The sequence below is a fragment of the Lates calcarifer genome, linkage group LG2 (genome assembly GCF_001640805.2).
Source record: "Lates calcarifer isolate ASB-BC8 linkage group LG2, TLL_Latcal_v3, whole genome shotgun sequence".
In the NCBI taxonomy this organism is placed as follows: domain Eukaryota; kingdom Metazoa; phylum Chordata; class Actinopteri; family Centropomidae; genus Lates; species Lates calcarifer.
Window position 1 is genome coordinate 6663091 of NC_066834.1, and position 22625 is coordinate 6685715.

A 22625-nucleotide genomic window follows, 5' to 3' on the forward strand; every position below is an offset into this window, starting at 1 on the left:
TATATATCCTATATATATCCATTTTTAATGCTATGAAACATTTGCTTACATCAGATATGTTTTTAACACTGATGTCAGAAAGATCAGGAGAGCAGGAGAGGAACACACAAAATACAGATTTTCCATCCATGTCATTATAATTGAATGACTGTACCTGTAAATAATGTGCAAAAATATTGTCTGGGCCTTTGAGGATGAATATGTGTTTATTTAAAACAGAACTCTTGTTACACTTCCTCCAAAAAAGTCAGTTTCACAGCATTAAACTGAGGTCATATAGTCCCATTTGACGAGGATAATCAGGAACACTCACACACCTGTTCCTCAGGCTAAATGGTAAAGTTAAAGCCATAACAGGCCTTGCATCTGTTGAATATATTCTTCAGTTTTAGATTTCTCCCCACTTCGTTCAGACGCTTCTCCACTGTCCTGTTTCTGACGGCGCACAATGTCCTTGGCAATTCGCAAGCTGGCAGCCTGTCCACCAGCCAGGTTTACTGCATGAGGTCCAACCTGTGTGTGAGGGAAGAAAAGGACTCAGTGACATAACAATGCAGATTTTGCATCCCAAAACACTGTATAGAAGACCTACCTGAAGAGCAGTGTACTGCCCCATCAGATAGAGTGGGCATCCTTCTGCCCACTGTAAGCTTTCTGATATGCACGGCCAACCATCTATCACCTTCAGGGGGGACAAGCCGGGCATATTTTATGAATCTATTAGTCTTACATCTTCAAAGAAGAGCACATAGGTCAGTTTGAAAAATGATTATGCTGTTGTAACTTTAAACCAACCAAACATTTCTTTTGTTCCCCTGTCCACACTTCTATACATACATAACATTTTTCTGTTTAACCTACCTGAACTGGGAATTCCTTCATCACCTCAGAGAGCAAAGGATCCTGTTTCACATCTAGCTTGCAGCCAGTGGCGAGCCAGATCATATCTCCAGTCCAGTGGTCCCCAGTGCTGAGGGAAAGACTCCAGGCCTGGCTCCTGTAGCACCAGCTAGCCTCACTCACCTGGACAGTTGGATGACCTCACATTATTGTACCTTACTTAATCTCGCCTCATCTCGTCTGACTTCCTCCCACTTTACCTTGTATGATCTCAGCTCAGTCAAATCTCATCTGATATTATGTCACTTTATCTCAAACCATCTCATTTGACCTAATCTCACTTAAATTCATATCACTTCAGTTTACCTCAACTAATCTGACTTCCTCCTATTTCATCTCCTGTCACCTGATCTTGTCTCATCTTTAATGACCTCACCTAATCTCATTTTACCTTATCTGACCTAACCTCACCTCATCTCACGCACCCCATTTAATCTCATCTAACCTCATAACATCTCATCTGGTGGGGCACATGCACCATTACCTGACAGTATGTCTTCACATCCACCTGTCCATTCAGTATGAATGGCTGCAGGTGGATGTAGGCCTCTGGAGTGACAGCTCCTCCTTTCCTTGCCTGGCGAATCATAGCCAGGCGTTTGTGAAGACTCCGTTCATTATAGAACTGCCGTAGATAGGCTTGGCCATCCATCTTGATGCCGTGCTCCACGTGGGAGTAACGACCCACCAGGCTCTCCACATCACCCACGTCAAACTGTTTTAACTGTAGAACATACAGTAAAGATTGATTTGTGTGGTGGAGGCAGGCAGGTATATCTGCAGCAATTCTTTATGGTTGGTCTACATGCAGTTTCACACTGTCACTAGACCTGGAGGTGCTTCCTCATGACCCATGTCACATGGCTGGCACCTTGCTGCAGGGCAATTGAGACGACATGAGCGCTGGTCAGACCTCCACCAACTACCATAACTCTCTGCCCTGTCTCACATACTACACACAATTCTAGACACACATAGGCATACAGTGCTTGTAAAAGGAAAGTGTTACAGTCAGGATCGGGGATCAAACAGCCACTTCAGTCTTCAGAAGTGAACCTCGGGCGAAAGCAAAGTATTATGCAATATTCTGAAAATTCTGGTAAATGTGCCAAGGTAACAAAGTATGTAATGTTTTTATTAGCAGTAGCAATTATCCTTACAGCTCCTGGACAAATACTAAAACACTGTTTGTTTTTCTGTGCTATTGTGATGTTACGTAACCCTCAGAAGAAATCAGATTTACCTTGTGTGGGAAAAGTTTCTCTCTGCCTCTGACAATCTGTTTCTCTGAGTCCGTGCTTAGAATTTGGCAGATGGTGCATGAGGTGCACTGTGTGCTGCAAACGCTCCTCTGGGTAGCTCTCTCCAATGCTTCTCACCCACGAAGGGATGTTTGCCATCTGGGCACGGGTTGGTCCTGTTGCCATAATGACCCGGTGAGCTTTTAGGATGCTGCCTTCTTGAAGTTGGACTTGAAAATACTTCACCCTCTTCCTTGCCCCATCACCCTTCCTTTCAGTTGCCCTCATGTCCTCATCATCTGTTTCCTGCACTTTCATACAGTCACTCTCTTCGTCCATCTCTTCCTTGTGCTCAATGACAGGGATGATGTGCTCCACTGTTCCCTTTACCAGCACTTTGTCCAAGGTGTATCTCTCCACCTGCATGTTTAGATACATCAAGTCAAACAACTCAGGAAATAGCTACATTCAGATTCTGGTTCTCATGCTGCTTAAAGGATAATGTCCAACCTGATCTTTAAAAAAATCCACACTCAGTTTGGTTCCTGGCAGACTGAAAGACAAACTCTTCTTAAGCGTTGAGGTGACGTTTAGTCGTCTCCTCTCCTTCTTGCCGAGTCGCGTATCATTGAAAAATGCATTTTCGTCCAGAATATAAACCTGGTCTGGAAGACTGTGAAGCTCCGCTGAACGATCACACTTTAAAACAAACTCCTGCAGTGCTTTCTGTCCAAGAAAACATATGCACACACACACGCTTATTTATATTCATACTGTAAAAGCACCTTCCTCGTTTCTACCTCAGGGGGAAGTTGTTTGTGTTTATACCTTGTTGAAAGGGTCTGTGTGCACCAGTGTGTGCGAGCGCAGGTGAGGGATGTTCAGAGCCGTGAACTGGCTCTCCCACAGTGCGGCCCACTCTCCGTAGGAATCTACTACTCTGAGACTCAGCAGGGGGCAGACAACCCTCTCTGGTATTGTTGACTTTGCTGGTTTCTCCTCTAGTGTCATTCCTACAGAGACTAACCACAAACTGAATTATAAGGCCACGTAGGAAGCAAAAGTCTTTTAGATTATAGTATGTCACATGAATTTAAAAATGTACAAGTGGTAAATGTTTTATTTTGTAAGTAAACTGAGGCAACCTGGTTCCAGACCTCCGAATCACTACCCACAGAAGTGAAACTAAATGTTCCAGTTCAGACTGATTATCATAACATATATATATATATACATATACATATACATATACATATACATTAAAAAACACATACGTGTCAGTATTGTCATATCAAATCAACAACATAAAATGTTTGGAAAGCAGAGCTGTGAATTGGAATATTAGCTAAGCCAAATTTTGAGATACTACATTAATATCTAGATCTATATTATGCTTTAGCAAGTGTCTACGGGTTTCTTTAAAGGTGCTATATAAATCTAAGCTATTATTATTATTATTATAAATCAAGCATACTGTACCCGCTGCTGCCCTCCTCTTCTTCTTGCCACTGGAACATCTGTTGTTGGGTGTTCCTAGGTTTGGCTGAGAGCTCAGAGGGTCTGAGCAGGTGGGGGAGAGGGATGAGTCGTGTCCAGGGTTTGAGTGTGGGTCAGGGTCAGGACTGGACAGCAAGCTGGCCAGGGTCAAGGCATGAGGGCCACCCCCTATTATTAACACATCCAATATCACCATCTGAAACATGTACAATGACAACACACACACACACACACACAATACAGTTAAGGTGAATAAGTGGGAAGGTGCTTTCAAAGCCTGTTTTGTAACCAAGTTAGTTCCTTAAACTGTAACTGACTGAATGGTGGTTTGAAGTGAGGTTTACAATGATTTTAGTTTTATAACATTTTCTATAAATTATATATATATCTTATATGGCTAAAGCTAAAGAGTCGACTGAGGTTTATAAAAACTAGTAGAGATTTCAATTTCAAACAAGACAATGTGTCCAAACGTCCTCTGACAGGTTGAACAGTGTGTTTTCACAGCATTGACTATATGTGAAAGCTTTTTTCAAACGTTACTCAACATCTTCAGCTGCTACACTGATGAAAGCTTTTCTCAGCAGTCAGACACACGTGTCATGCAGAATCTCACCTGGTTGAGTTTGGATTGTCAACTTATGCCGGCGCCTGAGATGGTGGAAACGTGGTTTGTATCTCAGCTCTGGCACGGTGAAGTTTTTGCGACAGTGGCGTGTGCCTTTCGTGTAACTCAATCCACCTCAACGGCTACAGATTTAGCTGGACTTCACTGGCTCGACGGGGAAAGCTGGAAATAGCTTTAGTGTGTGTGTGTGTGTGTGTATAAATTTAGTAACACAACTTGTCTCAGTATCAAAACAGTAAAGGTGTTACACCAATGCTGGACTATGAGTATATAAAATAAAATAAAAATAATATAAGGAAACAGCTGACCAAGACTGTACAATCAAGATGTTGTTATGATAACAAAAACAGCTACTAGAAAGAATTTTAAATAACACTCAGTTATAGGAAGAGTCTTACACTCAACAACCGGAAGTGACTGTGTCTAGTGGCACACACACCCTTGCATTTCTCATATGAGGAATGAAATGTACTCAACATGTTTGTCAGGCCTTAAGAATATGTGTTTTGATGAGATACAATGAATGTAAACATAACACTGTTTGTGTTTTTGTTTACAAGGGAACTGTATGGGGTAAAACGTACAAAGTGAAGCGTGTACCTTCAGGCTTAAAATAGCAATTTTTTTTTTACACATATCTGTACAAGGGGTTTGGAGGAACAAGCCAAACAAGCCACTTTTAATAGAATACCATTAATGATTTCACTCTGACACGTGAAACTACCAAACTAACAAACATTAATTATCTCTTCCGTTTCTGGTTAGAGGGTAATTGTAGACCACACATGGTATAAACGTATATTGTTTAATCTCCACTTTCCACTCACACAGAGGAAGTGAGAAGATTTCTCATGTTGCATGTTCTTCCATATTTGTTATAAGTTCTGTTTTCTAACAAAAGCATACACTGTATCCCCTTTTTATTGAAGATTTACTAATCTCCATTTACTTCCTCTTCTGACATCAGTTTCCCCTCCACAGCTCTGTCAGTGGCCCTTCATTCCTACTTCCCCTTCTATTCATGCAAAGCAGAAGCGCAAACACTCTAAGGACATTAAAAGACTGCCACTCTCACTGGTGTCTGGCTCAGTCTTACTAGCAGCGAACACTTCGGGCACCATGGATCTGAAGGTGGGTGATAAAATCTGTCTATAATGCTGAACACTGTGTGTATATGTGAGATACACTGAGATACTTGTGTATATGTGACATACACTTTAAAAGATATGATTGTCTATGTTGGCTGATGTTGCTTGTTCAGAGAGAGTTTGTTCATTTACTTCCAAATGTCAGGTCAAAGGAGGAGTGTTTATAGTCCACCATGTCCACGAAGGAAAACACCAGTATGCAGTGGAAAATGTGGTGAAGTACAAAAACACGACTGGAGAAAAAATGTTTGCCAGGTACAAGTCAGATATTGGTACACTGTTTATCAGATGTTTTGTTTTTGCTGCAAATGCAAGTTTTCTCAGTGACTAACAAAGACATTTTTTTCTTTTAAGCATTTGTAGAAAACATATCTGGTCTCTCAGCAACCACAGTTTCCTGTGTCGTACTGTCACAACAGTACTTTAAAATCTCATACCACAAGCTGCTCACCCATACAGGGTCAAAATACATGTCAAATAAATCTATTAGCAAATAACAATCACAAAAAACAAGACACAGGACATAAAAAAATGGTATGGAATCTTGAAAATTAGAGTTTATAAAAACTCATCACAGTCAATTATGACACATAAACAATAAAAATGTTTTGATTCTTAACTTCAAAGTCAGTGCCTGCACTACTAAGACGTTATGATGGGGGGGGAATGTGTGAATTATGATGTTAATAATAATAATTATAATTATAATAATAATTATAATTATAATTAATAATAATTCAGAGACCTGAAGGGATTAGTATATTAAATGATTTTTTGACTGACAGAAAATTCAGCTATTTTGATATTTCATTTATATCATTTATCATTCCACAATCCCAAACACTGGCAGGAGAGGAGACGAGCTGGTGCAGATAAACAATATGGATGTGCAGGATTTCACACCTGAGGAGCTGGCAAAAATGTTAGCTGAGGGGAATCCAATGCTGGTGAGTTCACAAACTTCCTCAATTTCTATTTAAGACTCTCAGTCTTAAATAACAAATCACAATATCTCCAGAACTTACTGTTATGTATGCAAAACTTGTAAATTAAGTGACTCAGTTTTTGATATTGTATTTTCCTCTACATTCCAAATTTATGTTTGTATATCATTTAATTTGTATTGTACATTATGCAGTGAGATGGAGACTGTTCTACCATTACTATTCTTAAATAACAAAGTTGTTAGCACTGTTTTTCCCTTTTGGCTGTAATATTAAGTTGACCTCAGTTTTTGATGTTTAAATTATACTAAAAGCTGACAGATAAGTCTGTTTTGTATCAGATTAAAATGAATTGCATTGGAAATAGGCCAGCACAGACCACAATACCACAGGTGTCAGACTCAGGGTCTGACCTCATGTCTGTTTCTGTGAACTCTCCTCCCCTTCTTGTCTCTTCAGAAAGTGCACAAGGCAAGCAGGATGAAAGACCGCAATGAGCAACCCTCTGTGGATGAGGACACTTTATATCCCGTCTCCAAGGAATCCATGATTCTCAGTTTCAGCATGGAGATGAAGAGGGAGGATGAGAATGAAGTGGGAGAAGGAGAGGGGGATGGGGACATAGTGGAGGATGTTTGTCAGGCTGGAAATGAGGAGAACGCGGACGGTCTGCTTGTCGTTGCCATGAAGAGGACCACCATCTCCGTGGTGAGAGGGAGAGGCTGCGACACCGAGAGTCCCTGTGAGGGATGTCATGGGATAGGGTGCAGCTTTGACGATGTTGTCATGGTGGCAGAATCCAGCACAGTGACACTGGGTAAGTTTTAGTCTAGTCAGAACAGTAAAGTCCTGGAATTCTTCGTATCGTAGCTCCTGGTGTTTACACAGTCCAGCAACCTTTATCAAGATGGAGACATGCGGTGTTCAATGTCAGTGAATCTCAGAAAATAAGAACTAAAGGGTTTAAAAAATAATCACATTTATCAGAAAGAAGATAAGGTAGTAGTATTCAAACATTTTACCACAGTAAAAGTACCACAACAATATACAATTACTCCTTTACAAGTAAAAGTCCGTCAAAATCCTTTGTTAATACTGAGGTATCAGCTAAGCATGTAACATTTTAATATAAGCTGAAAAAAATGCTAACCAACCAACCAGACAAAAACCCCAGACATTTAAACTCCACTGGAAATGGAATGAAACAGAAAAAAAAACTGTCAGATGGAAGCGTAGATAAGAAAGTAACTTAATTATGCAACAAAGAATTTGCACATCACAGAAGCAATTCAAGTCTCCAGTATCACCTCAATGCTAAACATGTAGCAGCGAGCACAGATGCCAGAGCTAATGTTAACGTTAGTCCGAGTACGAGCAAGCAGTGTTGCCAACCCACACTCAACCAGATGACGGGTTTCAGAGCTAAGATGAGTAAGTCCATGCCTGACAAAGTACTGCGTTTTATTTGAGGACTGCAGAAGCACTATCACCAGTAGCTAAATGACACGACAGTGTTAAAACTTATCATCAACCCTTGTTCTTTTTTTCCATATAAAGGGGATTTGAATTATAAACCACATGCCCTCTGTGTGATTGTTCCCTGTGTGCTTTCAGTTCCAAGGGGAAGTGGCAGTTTCAGAAAAGACAAGCATGAAAAGGTAAATGTTTCAATCGAACATGTGGCCACTCACCGATACCTCAGAGGTCTCTGTTCAGAGAGGACCATCTATGCTTCACCAAATCCAGGTGTGTCACTTGTTACAGCACACAGCAACATGGTACAAAATAATCACCTGAATAATTTACAGTAATCACAGATGAGTTTAATTTCAGATGCTTTCTTCATCCATTGTTATGTGAAATTCACAGTTGAATATCCCACAAAAAATGACGATTAAGTCTACTGGAGGGAATTGATCAGTGAAATTCCTTTTTGAACTTTGTGTACCTGTGTGTGTGTGTGTGTGTTCAGAGAAGATGACCATCTACTACTACAGAGCAACTAATCTGGACTTCAAAGGGATGCCAGTGGTCCTAAACTTCACAGGCTCCAACTGCTTCCTCAGGTGCTGCAAGGATGGAGGGACGGTGCTCCTAAATGTGGAGGTAATAACAATTACTGAGTGAGTTCATGCAGTCATAGTTAGATATATAATGAGCATTAACCTGTCTTACAGTACGGAGGAAACAAACTGAAGTTTTCAGTACGTTATCTCGCTTCTGCATCTCAACCAATTTCCAGTTAAAGCTGTTTTTCTTAAAGAGGCAGGATGTCACACTGGCACTGTTGTACTGGGTGACATGTTGCACCATTATATATTACATATTGAACATGAATACTGTAAACTATTTTGAGTCAATCTTATATACACCATCCTACTGCTATAAATACTCACGCACCAAATGTGTATTAATCCACCTAGAAATAGTCCCAACAAATGTACCGCATACTTATTTTAACAAGAGCACTTGTTATAATGCAAGAAAAGCAAATGCTAGTGCTTGTAACATATACGTATATATGATAGGCCAAGTCACATACTACTACTAATAATAATGACAATTAACAATAATAGTGAGGTTTGTGTATTTCACATAGAAATTAAACACGGTCTACTGTAACTTCACGCATGTAGACAAATTTACCCAAATTGAATATGGTTGTAAAAAAGACAAATTTAATTCTGAAGAGGAGAGAATTTTGAAATAGGATTAAATTTGTTTAAATATTTATGGCATTCAAACAGTTGTTGAGATATTTCAGTGTGACTGATCAAATAACCAACATCCAGCCCTACTACTGTATCAGGAAAATAAGAGTAAAGTGATGTTAAATGGATGTATGTTATAGATAGTTAAAATGAATGAGGTGAAAATGTTTTGTTAATTGAGTTCAACAAATTGCCAATTTGAAATCCTGATACTAAAAAGCAAAGCAATCCACACTTCTGTCTCTGTAGACCTGCGAAAAGCACAGGCTAAAGAAGATCTCAAGGACTGATCCGAGCGCCCTCTCCTTCGTCTTCTACATGGATTCTGACCGGTCTAATCATTTGAAGTTTGAGTCAGCGCTGCATCGTGGGTGGTTCATCCAAATACTCAACACAGAGTCAGCGGTGACGATGGAAACTCTGGACGGAGGTTCAGAGGAACACTCGTTCCTTTTTATAATTCAGAAGTGATGGAGAGCTGTTGTCTTCAGTTGTTTTCACAGTTCTCAGTCAAGTCAGTTTAACATTCAAAATTCTCTTGAAGGTGATTTTAACTGAAGAAAAACATGAGGAGCTCTTTTGTTTGAGCCACCTGGTCCAGTAACAAAACAAAAAAGTCACTGTGTCAAATTCTGCTATTGCAGAAGTAAGTAGATATGTATCATACAACTACTTTTTTGTTTGTGTGTGGTTTAGACTTATGATGTCTTTTTTGGTTTTTCAGTTGTGTTGTTTAGTGACCCTTTTGATACAAGCACTAATATTATGAGTATGTAACTTTCATTCAAATTCATTCATTTCAAATATATATACTCAAAATAAATATAAAAAAGTTGATGTGATAGTTTTATTTATTTAATGCTTTCTAATGTATACTATTATGACATGTTGAGTTCTGACTGACTGGTTATATTATGTACTGATCATACATACTGCAAACAGATGATATTTGGAGAATGATTTTGATAACACATTTCAAACTTACTGGACATTATAATTTAAGACTTTGATCATATAATGTCAACACATATAAATGTATTCTTGATATATTACCATCCAAAATGTACATGCACATACTATAATAATAATTGTGGTTTTTTGTGTCTTTCACAATAACTGAAAGTGCTGAATCCATACACACTGTTGGCACCATGTTTGAAAATGCAATGTTTCAGTAATACACACAAGGCATACATATTCAGTAAGATTAGTACTGGAAACATGTAACTCTATACTTTGTTCTGCTGGATTTCATTTTCTTATACACCTATCCACCAGGTATACATTACAACATCACTGAATTTGATATTTTAAAAGAAGTAAAAGCTATTAAATAGTATCAAAAATGTGTAATGTAATGTTCTACAAATCACAAAACACAATTTGAAAGCAACACAGGAAAACACTGTCTGGAAGGATTTATACTGGAAATAAAGTTTGAATCTAATAGAATCACATTTTCACAAATTACTATTTACTAAGTCTAATATTAGTAAGTAAAATACAATTAACTGTTTTTTTTTACAGGGATATTCACTATACAATTACGGTGAGGGTCAAAGCGAGAGACAAACTAAAACTTTTACAAATATACATATTTAGTTATGTTGGTGTTTGATGAGAGATCCTGAAGTGCCGGTGAAAGAGGGAAAGGCTTTAAAAAGCCAAGAGCTTTCGCTTTCTCATACTTGGACAGTGACAATGAGCCTACCGTTGAGGACACCTTCCCTCTGTTCCTCACTGACTCAGAATCCAGTCTGTTCATCATCACCATCCTCAAAGGCTTTGTTAGATTGTCCATCAATGGTCGTATCATAGGGATTCTCCATGCCTGTCTTTGCAGATTTCCTACAAACACACAAAGAAACACAGCATGTCTCACAATCATGCATGTAATTGGTCCAGCATGCCAGAAATGAGTCTCAAGACCAAACTCACTTCTTGCGCTCTCTGACGCCAGACACGATGAGGTAGATGCCCATTAGCACCACGACTCCCATGACCACCCCAAACACCACCAGCCAAACCTCCACTGGCTGCTCCACAGGAGGGGCCAGTGTTGCTGGGATACCCACAAACTCCAGTGTCCTGTCATCCAACTGGAAGGCATCGTTGATTCGGCCGCGGGATAACCTGGGATCAATATCAAACGGGGGTTTATTATTGCTCACACCTATTAAATGTCTTCAGGGAAAGGTCACACAGAGACGATTATATGAATTATAGCAGGAAGCAATTTCACTCACTCAAATCCTTGTTGAAATATGTAAAAGCCTGACTGAGCCCACACTAACAATTCTGTGAGGCTGTACTTAGGCACAGCAGTGCTTTGAGGTAAATGCTAACATCAGCATGCTAACATGTTCACAATGACAATGTTAACATGCTGCAGTTCAGCAGTCATAATGCTTGCCATATTCACCATGTTTACCATTTGAGTTTATCATGTTAGCATGCTAACACTTGCTAATTAGCACTAAATTATACATACAGCTTAAGCTGATAGGAACGTATTGGGGAAGGGACAAAATTAAAATTATTTTCATTCACTCCATCCAGCAGATGCTGAGATATTTTCCTGGATAAGTGAAGACTTGCCGGTGGCTCTAAAGGAGAAGTCAGGGGATGTTCGAAGTCATTAGGATTCAACCTCTGGGCACCATGAAGGTTTGAACAAAAATATTATGGCAATTCATTATAGTTGAGATACGGGATATGAGATATGGACCAAAGCTCTATCATTAGAGCTAATGTGACTATAAATCATCCATCCATCCACAAGTTTGTAGCTTAAGGTGGAAAGAGAGGAATTACACAGCTCTAATTACATGGACGTGCAGTTCAGCTGTTGAAGTGATTATGCACAAAATTTGAAGTGATGAACTTTTGTGACATCATCATCACAGTCAAAATGGTGACCACTGACTTCCGTCTTCATCTTTGGGAAGAGGTAGTAGTCTGTGGGTGTCAAATCAGGTGAATGAGCTGGGTGTTGGACAAGTTAAAAACCATATTCTGCAGATGACTCTACCAAGGGCGATGTTCCACATTTTCTTAGACAGTGCTGACTTATACCCGAAACAGAACTACCACAAGACCTAATGAATGTAATCAAATGTATTTGTGTGTTGAATGAAACTTGTCCCTCACCGGATGGCAGCCTCCACATCACTCTTTGGGATATAGTTGGAGGGACTTGCAGGGTTGGTGACCACCATGTAGAAGGAGATTCTGGGAGTCTCCTTGTAGGTGAGGACGTTTTCTGATCTGCGCATGCAAGCAAAGAAAAGCTGTAAAACAAATGTTGCAGCAAGCAGAAAACAAAACACAAAGTATATTCATAGTTTTAGTCCTGGGTTGATGGAGTTGATACTGACGTGAAGAGAAGGGCCTGGTTCCTCTGGCTGTAGTACTGCCTCAGAGCGTACGCAATATTGGCCTTGAACAGGTACAGCTCATTGGCATTCCAGGAATACTGAAACACATTTTAGTTCATTAAGAGTTGCCATAATATCAAACACACAGTAGGTCAGTTCGAAGCTGCAAAATTATTTTAATTTCATGTATAGTCAGGTATTGTAATTATACAGTAATAACACCTCTAATTATGATTAATAATACTCACAGCATTATCACCCATGGCAGCCTTCAGACTTAGTCTCACTTTAATGGCATACTGTGAATCTGTGAATAAATCGACATTTATTCATCAACTCACTTTAATAAATTAGTAGGACTTGATCATGTAAATATTTGACCTGAAAACACCAGTGACTTAAGTCTGTATTTTTTCTACTTCCTTAAAAATGTTCTCTGGGACTTTTTTTTAACTTCAGTGGCAGTTACTAGAAGTACCATCAAGTATTTGTAGCCACAGTTATTATATAATGGCAAGAGAGTTGTTTGTCCACTCACACAGATTATAAGCTTCAGGAGCAGCTTTTCAGATCTATCAGAAAGTGTTCAATTAGCCGTGTTTGGTTTGGGTTTAAACATGACATAAACACGATATGGCAGCATAAATACAGTAATTCCAGATGAATTTGCTGTGAAGGAATCAAAGCAGGACAGAGGGGGAGTTTAAAGGAAGAGTGCAACATTTTGGGAAATATGCTTGTTCAGTTTTTGCCAAGAGTTAGATAAGAGGATCAATTCCACTCTCACATCTGTCTGTTTATATAAATCTCCAGCCATGAGATGGTTAGCTTAGCTGTTCCCCCCATTTACAATGACTGTAAATCAGGGGGAAACAGCCAGCCTAGCTCCAACTAAAGGTACCAAAATTCCTCTACCAGCACCTAAAACTTGTCTACTTTGTTAAAACCAAAAAAAGCTGTAAAAGCAAAACGTGCTCTGCAACTTCATGGTGAGAACAAATTACTGGGTGAGAAATAGTCCAGCACATAACCCCATAAACCAGCCGCCTCCCAAACCCACCCCACCCCGTCCCCCTGTAAAACCACGTTTGACATTTTTGTTTTTGTATGGATTAAACTAATTTAGCGGTAATAACCTTTTGTACTCACATGGATCTACTGCTGTCTTCCAGCCTACAGTTCTATTGTGTTTCTTGTTCTCTGCCTTCAGCCAGTCATGAAGTTTTTGGAAATAGTCCAACAGGGGGCGGGCATCCATCCTAACGTCGCCGGATATCGTTTGCAGGGCCTTTGTCCACGACTGGGACCTTCCCAGCTCTAACATATCCCTGGAAGAAAACACTGATATTGCTGATCATGATGATAATGATATAATAAGCTGAGAATCTTGCATTTATATCTGTGTACCACAGTGTAATATAATGTGTTTCAGTCAAAAAGAAATGAGATTGACATTATTTCTCTGTTGATTTCAATGGGTACATGGACTATTCAAATAGAAAATGTACAGGCCTATCACATGGATAACCAAATCACTTAAGAAGACTTTAAAAAGAAACATGAAATTGTTTGTACCTCAGCTTGGCTCCCGCTGTGGTAGAACCAGTGATGTCGCATTTAGACAAGGCATCTGTGTGACCGGCCGCATCACAGAGCGCTTTTTGGAACTGGAACTGGTAGATGGTTCTTGTGAAGTACCTGTATTCACAATCAGTGGCAAAACATACACACACATACACATGGGTGATGTCTGATGGTAGAACTGGAGCAATTGTTTTCAATACTGTACTAATAAGATTTTTAGTCTATATTTTGACCTGAGACTGCATATATACATATATATATACACATAATAAATAAGTGCAGGAGTTCGTAAAAGAGTAGCAAAAAAGTTTTAAAAATGCTCTGTTTTGAAACATTAAGGATTTTAGAAATGATAAGAAAGATATCTGCACCAAAGAAAAAACATTTTCTTTGTTTTTTCCACCTATGCTCTCTGATAATGTATTTAATAGAGACAGACACAGAATTTAAGTGCAGCTTTACGGTGGGAGTGTTACCTGATGAAAGAATAGTCTCCAGACACATGGAACAGAGCAGGTGGGTCACAGTAAGTCTCATCTCTTGGCACCGGCTCCACCACCCCTACCAACTCCCTCCTGTTGTGACAAAACAGAGTCAACACGGTTACAGGCTGATGCTGTAACCACAGCCCTGCAGTGAAGCAGTCGCAGAGGTTATGCAACATAAAACACCATTATATTTACCTGCAGCATGTCCACTTTTCACACCATAACCATATTTGATTTCAGTGATATTAGATGTCAACAAGTGTTTTATATAATTCCACAGACTGCATAAAATAACTGGATTATTTACAGATAACGTATATAGGTCCTGCTTACTTCATCTCCCACCACCGCTGCATCCATTCCTCCTTGGAGATGGTCCCTGCAAACACCTGCCACCTCCATTCCTCCAGCATGTAGGTGAAGGGCAGTGTGGCCACGATGGTGAGTGCCTGTTTCAGCAGGAAGTTAATCTCTGTTTCTGTGAGACAAAAAACACACAGAAAAACTTATGATGTAGGGAGTGAAAAGGTCAGGAGGTTGTGTGTTTCTGGTATAAACTTCAATTTAAGAGTTAATCTCTGAACTCTATGAGGGATGTTGAAACATTTCTACAGAGTAATATTTTTTGGGACATTTCAGTGAATCATTAGTGATGTTATTCATAACACCTACGTCAGAACCTCTGAGTAAATGACAGTTTGTGTAACATTTAGCAGAGGGCCCAAGGTCATGTTAAGCTTGATTGTCTGGTTTCACTGAAGTAAACAGGTGAATGCGGGTGTGATGTGGTGTATTCAGGTAGTCCTGATGGCTATTTTTATCCTGCATGCCATTTGAGGGCAGTAACCTCAGAACACATTACTCATACCTACTCTAGTTTGTTTAGATCCTCATATTTGTTTGCCAGTGTCAATTCATATTGTACCTCCAGTTTGGTGATTTCCATGAGTTTTAAAGCTATAAAACAAAGTTGGCTTTCTCCAAAGTTTAACCTGCAAGAACTGATGCTTTAGCCACTTGAGAAGTCAATAAGGTGAACTCAGTTACTAACGAACATCAGGCATTTAGTTATTTACGCATCCAGCAGATGTGAAGCAACTTTAGCATACATGAATCCAACAGTCCAATATTCCAAAACAATGAGCTGAAAGATGCTAAAATGCTCCATACAGTTGAAGGGAATGATTAATCTCTGTGGGTTGACATATGTGTTTCTCGAGTGGATGGCGGTATGTACCCAGTTGGTTTGCAATCTGCTGATAAACACAAAGAAGAAGAGGAGCACACTACATTCCATTCATGAGACCACCTTTTCAAGTGGACATAGCTACACAGTGTTTACATTAATTACACATTAAGTGTTCTTGGATCCAGGCCTGGCTTTCTAGTCTGGAACCACCCTTAATGTTTTAGAGAACCAATATTTCTTTGGTTTGATAATTGTCATAATTGTCAGTGTTATCCACATGCATCAATAGTACCATTATCATAGATAAAGTCAGCAGGCAGGAGGCCCAGGCTCTTCAGGTGGTTGGGTGTTGCAGCAGAAAGGGACATGATTTCTCCGACAGCCTCGTGGAAACCCTCGTTGGCTCCATCCCTCAGGAGGTAGGACTGGTTGCGATAAGCCATCTGGTACTGGTTGTGACCCATCTCATGGTGCACTGTGAGGAAGTCGTCCATGTTGACCTTGGTGCACATTTTGATTCTGAAGACATCACAGGAGAAGTGTTGATGTCAGCAGTTATACTGTGTCATGCAGACATGACATGATACCATATCAGATACATTGTACCAATAAAACAGTCTGCGCAATGACATGTTTCTGATGAGTCATATCACAAAAAGTGAAGCCCAAGTTCAATAAAATCGATTAAGGACTTGACTAAGGAAGCAGGTGGGGTAACACAGTTTCATGGAGAATGAGTTATATTCAGTAATTTTGACCCAAACTGATGCTCAAGGAGCTGTAAAACCTGACTTTTGGAAAGAGTTATATTTTACATTTGGACAAACTTTGTTGCTATTGACACTCAAACCTCAAGACAGTTAGTGCAGGGGCAATTGTATAGATTAATATTTAACAACATTAAGACTTTGGTTATCGTTATCAGCAGGAAATGACGACTCAGAGAGATTAACCAATACCATTGTTATAGCAAGTTCATATTTATGGCTCTCATGTGCTGATCGACAATTAGATTACTCTTCTCAGCACTGCACAAAAAGTCATATAAATCATCTCAAACAGAGATCATATCTAAAATATAAAAAGAGGTGTTTGTGTTTAAGTCAAGTGTCACAAATGGAACATTTTCCCTAAGTTTGCAAAAGACTTTGGCTCAATTATTTGGTGGTTGATTTGGAGGGGAAAAGTGCTTTGTGATTAAAAATATTACATTTTAGCAGCATTATTATTACCAGATCTGTGTAGAGAGTTGTGGAAGAGCAGAGCAGATAATCAATAACCAACATCCAAAAAGCTTTAAGATAAAACTTGCTAAAGATGTCCACTGAGGAACAACTTCAACCAAAAGATCTGAGAAATATCCTTTAGTCAGTTTTGATGCTCTTCACAATGATTTAACATTTTTTTGGCTTGGGTGCAGCACCTGAAACTTTTAATGGTTGGGAAAACCTTGCAAATGTAAGAGGTTGTCAGGGAGAAGCTGCCAATGGTAAGTTTTTTGAAGAGCAATTAATATAGTTTGATTTTGTTCTTTTGCTCGTTTCAGCACAGCTGCATATGTATGCAGGTGTGAATATGTGTAAGTCTGTGAATTTATCCATAGTTTTAAAAAAAAGTTATTAATGAAATTATGTAATGATAAATGGCTTAGGTTTGGGTTTTTAACTCATAATGGTAACGATGAAAATCAAGCATCAGTCTAATAATTATGTCAGTTTCATATTAACAAATGCAAATTTGCCAATAAAAACCATATATGAAAAATGTGAACTGTGCTCAGAGATCATTTAATCTTGCACTACTAAGATGGCTGTGAAAACTGTATTATTCTTAAGTTCTCAAGTTTGTACTTCATATACGTCTTTGCATTCAATAAAGTCTATAAAAAAAACTGTCATACCTGAAGTCCTCTCTGTTTCCCATGTCCCAGGCTGTAGGGTGACAGACCACCTTGCGTCCATCGTCAGGTTTCACCAACATGGAGTTATTCCAGAAGTTTTCAAACATCTCATACAGGCCCACAGACATGAAGAACGTCTCTGCTTCTTTAAAAAGCCGAAGTTCATTCCAACCCTGGAATTTAAGTAATTTAATTTTAACATGTGGTCATCTCATTGATTTCAGTTCCAACAAGGGATTTTAATGTCCTTTTTGTTTAACTGATTTAACACTGCATGCACAATATTCCAAAACATGTTTTAAATGTCTCATGTATTTTTTTGTGTCTGATAACATTTGATGTACAAACAGAATCAACTGACTTGTACCGTACCTTCTCCACCATAGTTTTGCTGACATCAATATCTGGTTTTTCAGGGTAGGGGACAGACAGAGGGTACAGGTTGGTCCAGAATCTTCCCCACATGTCACCTGAACAATCGACACAAACGGTAGTGGATATTAGTAAGATGTATGTAGTTGTAATTCTTTCAGAGGTGTTTTGGAGGAGTTAACACATTTGGATTTGAAAATCAAACAAAGGACCAATTAGTTTCAGCTAAATGAGCATTATATTACATCTGTTGTATTTCTTCCTTTATAAAGTGTTTATCTGTACCAAACAACCAAATCACTAATAAACATTTCCCTGAAGGTCAGAATTATGTATCAAATCTTTAAAATATAAACAATTTACAGCTTTAATACACATATTTAAAGCTCATTTCATAAGATTTTGCTCTGATTTTTCATTCCCCTAGATCCAAGTGGTGATGATGAGACCTGTACAACAGAGGGAGACATACTTCAGTTCTGGACTTAATCTTAAAACTTGTATGAACAACTGGATCTTTCTGCTCTAAAGATGTATTTTTCATTATGTGAAATTAAGATAAGTATTTCTCAAATGCAGGGTTTTAAAGCACAGTAACATCATTTTGTGATATTATTCATGATGTTAGTCTACTTTTGCACACCTGTGCTATGGTATGGTCTTTTTGTGTAATTCTGCCTTTTTTTAAACATTTTTTTCTTGATGCAAGACTAAACACAACAGGTAACTGAGCATGGACAAAGAGACAAAACCTACATAAAGTCAGACAAGGCATGAGTGCAAAATGTGATGTCTTCTGTCTTTGTCCTGCTTTTCTGACTTCCTCTTTTAGACAAGTTATTTGTATTCTGTGGATGATAATCATAGAGTGTAATTGTTGTTCTGTATATGTGACAGTAAAACTTTCTTGAATCATCAATCTTTAATGGTGATGAAGCTCATCATTTCCTTTTTGACAATGATGAAATTCTGCCCCAAACTCAACAACAACAACAAAAAATGATGAACTAATTTTCAGTTCTGAACAAAATCCTCAACATACCCAGCAGGTGGGCTGGAAGAGGTCCTTGTGAATCAATATGTCCTGGGTAGACCTCCATAAGCCTGGCTCTCACATAGGCATGCAGATCCTGGTATAATGGCAGGATCTGTGAAAAAACAACAAATAATTGTTTTTTGTTAACCATTGTATTTATTCTGTTTTGAACCTATATTATTTTTTTATTTTTTTAAATCAATAGTGAACTTGACAGTCCTTTTAACCAATGACTAAGAGATAGTTTTAGTGGATGTCTCCAACACACAGAAACTGATATTTGGCATGCAGATAACTTCTCAAAAAAAAAGTTACATACAGTCGTAAATACACAAAGTAAGAATAACTTGGATCACAAAGGAAAATCAATATCAATATGAGAAATATAAAGTAACTTTCTTTCAAAAATCTTTGGTAACAGGACAGTCCCATAAACAACAATATTGTGTCCCTTTATCTTCTTCATGTTTAAAGCACTGGTCTGGGATGTTTGGATTGAACTAACTTACATGGAGTAATGTAAGTTCTCATTAACCACGTTAGTCTGAACCTGGTATTAACAGTTAAAACTTCTGATTGTAAATAAATGTGTTTCTTTTCTGTCTTTATTATTTTCTCTCCAAAAATCATAATGAGTCCTGGCAGTTAATGAACATTTGGTGATCACTGATTTCATTTTTTTCCCCACAGGTTTTAGCGGTAAAATTTCTTTGTTGAAAATATTTAAGGAAAGTCAATATTGGGAATTTTACATTCCTTTAATTTCTCAAATGTAAACATCCATTACATACCTCTTTGTATATTGAACGGACATCTTGCATCAGCTGATTTCTGGTATATTTGTACTGAACGTCCTCATCAATGGTCTCATAGTTATATCTCCAATAAGCCCCATAGTCTTCAAAACCTGAATGTGTGTGTGTGTGTGTGTGTCAGAGAGAAACAGATCAAGAGAAAAAGAAAGTGTGAGACAGACAAAATTTTGTTTACATAATTGTTTTCTGTATTTTTTTTCCTATACAGATATATATGGTTATATCTCTATGGTTTCAACAGGTATTTCCACTGGATTATATTGAAGGGTTGTGTTTTTCTACAGCAACATTAAGTTTCTATCCACAATAAACAAAAGTACCAAAGCTGAGAACATCCACCATACTGTAGCTTCCCTGAAGAAAATATCATACATCCTCACAATAATACTCTACAATGTTACTGTGTCAAGTGGAATATTCTTCTGTTGAATGTATCACCATTTAGTATGGCAGCTTCATTCTTCAGATCCACATAATCTTCGTACAGAGGCCTCATCCTCTTCCCCACCTCTTTCCTCCAGCCCTCCCACACATGCAGACGCTCAGAGTAGTTTCGGCTGTTGGACATTACATGCTCCAGGCCTGTAAACAATCAGTGACAGTATATCAATCTCAGATAAATGTTTGTCTTTTCATTCAACTCTGTGAAACAAACCCTGCAAGGAGAACATCTACACTAAAACAAGTACGACAGCAGTGGTGGAAGCATTTTTACACAAGTACTGTTCTTAAGTACAATTATGAAGTACCTGTACTGCATTGTTATAGATTTAATTACTCAGCAGTACATAAAGTTGTTAAAATGATTAACATTAAAATTCTATTCTGGTGAGATACATTTATTTACATTGTAGAATTGCTACTTATACATAAGTAAAAGGTACGTCTTCCACCACTGTATGTTAGAGGTGTGTAAAAATACCTATGTAACATTCTCAAAATACTCTGTTACAAGTAAAAGTCATTTAAAGACATTCTGAGGTAAATATGTTCTCAGAAAATGTATTTCAAGAATCAAGTACCAGAAAAATGACCTGTGTTTGATAAGTTATGATGAAATTATTACATTGTTAACTTTGAGGTAACCATCATTTTACTGTTGTAGCTGGTGAAGGTGAAGCCAGTTTACTATTTTACATATAGTCTGGTAGTTTAGTTCAGTGGTTCCCAACCTTGGGGTCGGGCCCCCTCCAAGGGTTAGAAGATAAATCTGAGGGGTTGTGAGATGAAGAAAAAACAAAGTTCTGCCACACAGATCTATGTTTGTTTTTTGGACTTTTCTGTATTGTTAATTTTACCCCTTTGGGTTTTGAGCTTGAGTTATTTAAATGAAACCATCTGAAAAGTTTAAGAAGGAAATAAGTAGAGCTGCTCACAACTCAGACATCTGAAATATAATGGTTCTCTAACCAGACACTGATTTCTTGTGAGAGGTCACAAGCCAAAAGACTTGTGGTTCAACTGGATTAATCTTTAACAATACATTGAATTTTATAAGGTCATCACATTGCTTTGTGATGTAAAATATTAATCTGAGAGGTAACTACAGCTGTCAGGTAAAAGTAATGGGGTGAAAAGTACAATATTTCACTCTAAAATGTATTAGAGTGCAGAAATATATTAGAGTAGAAGTGTAATATAGCATAAAATAAAAATACTCAAATAAATGTGGCTTTCCACTGCTTGAAACAGCTTTGATTCTGTATTCAAACCTGTTTTTGTCAAAGTTTAAAATTAAAGAACTAAACATTATAGTAACATAATCCTCACAATGGATCAACCAACAATGGAAAATCTTTGTTAAAAAATGTTGATAAAAGCAATTTTCCTTTTCTCAGTGGCTATGTTAATTATAAACTGCTTTATCTAACTTTGGCTGACAGTAGCAGGGGGCCACGTTGCCATAACTGATCCTTATTAACCGAATGTACCTGGCTCCAAAGTCTGGCAGTTAAAGGGGTCGTCCATCAGACACACTGTGGCTGTGCTGTAGATTGTGCTCATCTCGCTCATGACCTTACTTAGCTGTGAGTGAAGTGAAATGAGAACACAAGGATAACACGTTTACGTTAATGTGAATAGCAAATTAACTGATAAGAGTTAACTAAAAAGTACTGTAGTAAATAGTCCAGAAGATGAAACTCCTGTTTTGTGTTTTGAGACGTATCCAAACACAATGACATCGAACATGAAGCAGTTGTCTTACATGTGCAGCCTTATCCTGGGATAGAACACCAGAGCCTTTGTCTTGAAGGGAGATGAGCTGTAATTTGATTTCTTGATCCTTGATCTGCCCAATGGGGTATTTCTGGGACTCTTCTGACATCTTGGTGTAGAAATTGCCCCAAATTTGCCCCTGTTCTGACTGCATAGAATAAAAACAGACACGTCATATTATGTAAATCATTCCAACTCCTAAGTAACTACATCAATCAATCAATATTTTGGGGCAACGTACCAGTTTGTCAGAGTTCTCCTTTGTGATGTTGGTGTTGTAGGCCCATGATGCCAGAGAGTACTGGTACATACGCTCAGTGGCCTCCTTGTCGAACCTCTGCAGAAACTCCCTCGCCTGGTTCTCTATGTCAGACTGGGCAAAGACAGCGCAGGACACAACCAGCAATGTTACAAGAATCCTAACAGACATCTTGGCTGCTTCAGCTCCATCCAAACACACAAACTGACTTTGAGAAGGAGGGACACTGTACTCTGTTATACAGTTTCAATAACCTTCTGTGCTGCCTTGGCCTTTGGACAGTAGAGTCATAACTGAGGGTGTATCTGAGTTTTCATTT

The 22625-nt window shown here is 38.5% G+C and overlaps 3 protein-coding genes across 4 annotated transcripts; 1 reads left to right on the top strand and 2 right to left on the bottom strand.

Annotated features, from left to right (window-relative positions):
• Window positions 1-196: 196 nt before the first annotated feature.
• On the bottom strand, window positions 197-4367 carry zgc:113276 (uncharacterized protein LOC553748 homolog). Of its 2 annotated transcripts, none has more exons than XM_018683679.2 (10): window positions 4255-4367; window positions 3621-3834; window positions 2970-3154; window positions 2652-2867; window positions 2144-2561; window positions 1731-1864; window positions 1385-1624; window positions 862-1023; window positions 593-682; window positions 197-513 (listed from the first exon to the last, which is right to left on the bottom strand). In XM_018683679.2, the coding sequence occupies exons 2-10, from the start codon at window positions 3832-3834 to the stop codon at window positions 343-345; spliced, it is 1830 nt and encodes a 609-aa protein (XP_018539195.2). In that variant the 5' UTR covers window positions 4255-4367; the 3' UTR covers window positions 197-342. The 2 variants fall into 2 exon arrangements, with proteins under 2 accessions (XP_018539195.2, XP_018539193.1); XM_018683677.2 differs by having other exon boundaries at window positions 2970-3163.
• Window positions 4368-5243: 876 nt separating this feature from the next.
• il1fma (interleukin-1 family member A) lies at window positions 5244-9906 on the top strand. The gene is made up of 7 exons (XM_018683675.2): window positions 5244-5397; window positions 5560-5669; window positions 6265-6361; window positions 6818-7175; window positions 7973-8104; window positions 8331-8464; window positions 9319-9906. The coding sequence occupies exons 1-7, from the start codon at window positions 5386-5388 to the stop codon at window positions 9538-9540; spliced, it is 1065 nt and encodes a 354-aa protein (XP_018539191.1). The 5' UTR covers window positions 5244-5385; the 3' UTR covers window positions 9541-9906.
• On the bottom strand, window positions 9903-22594 carry ace2 (angiotensin I converting enzyme 2). Its single transcript, XM_018683673.2, has 18 exons — window positions 22289-22594; window positions 22037-22195; window positions 21762-21855; window positions 20269-20412; window positions 19807-19922; window positions 19022-19127; window positions 17980-18077; window positions 17608-17780; window positions 16000-16226; window positions 14852-14996; window positions 14507-14605; window positions 14022-14144; window positions 13596-13774; window positions 12695-12753; window positions 12447-12544; window positions 12220-12336; window positions 11008-11202; window positions 9903-10917 (listed from the first exon to the last, which is right to left on the bottom strand). The coding sequence occupies exons 1-18, from the start codon at window positions 22475-22477 to the stop codon at window positions 10815-10817; spliced, it is 2424 nt and encodes an 807-aa protein (XP_018539189.1). The 5' UTR covers window positions 22478-22594; the 3' UTR covers window positions 9903-10814.
• Window positions 22595-22625: the final 31 nt, after the last annotated feature.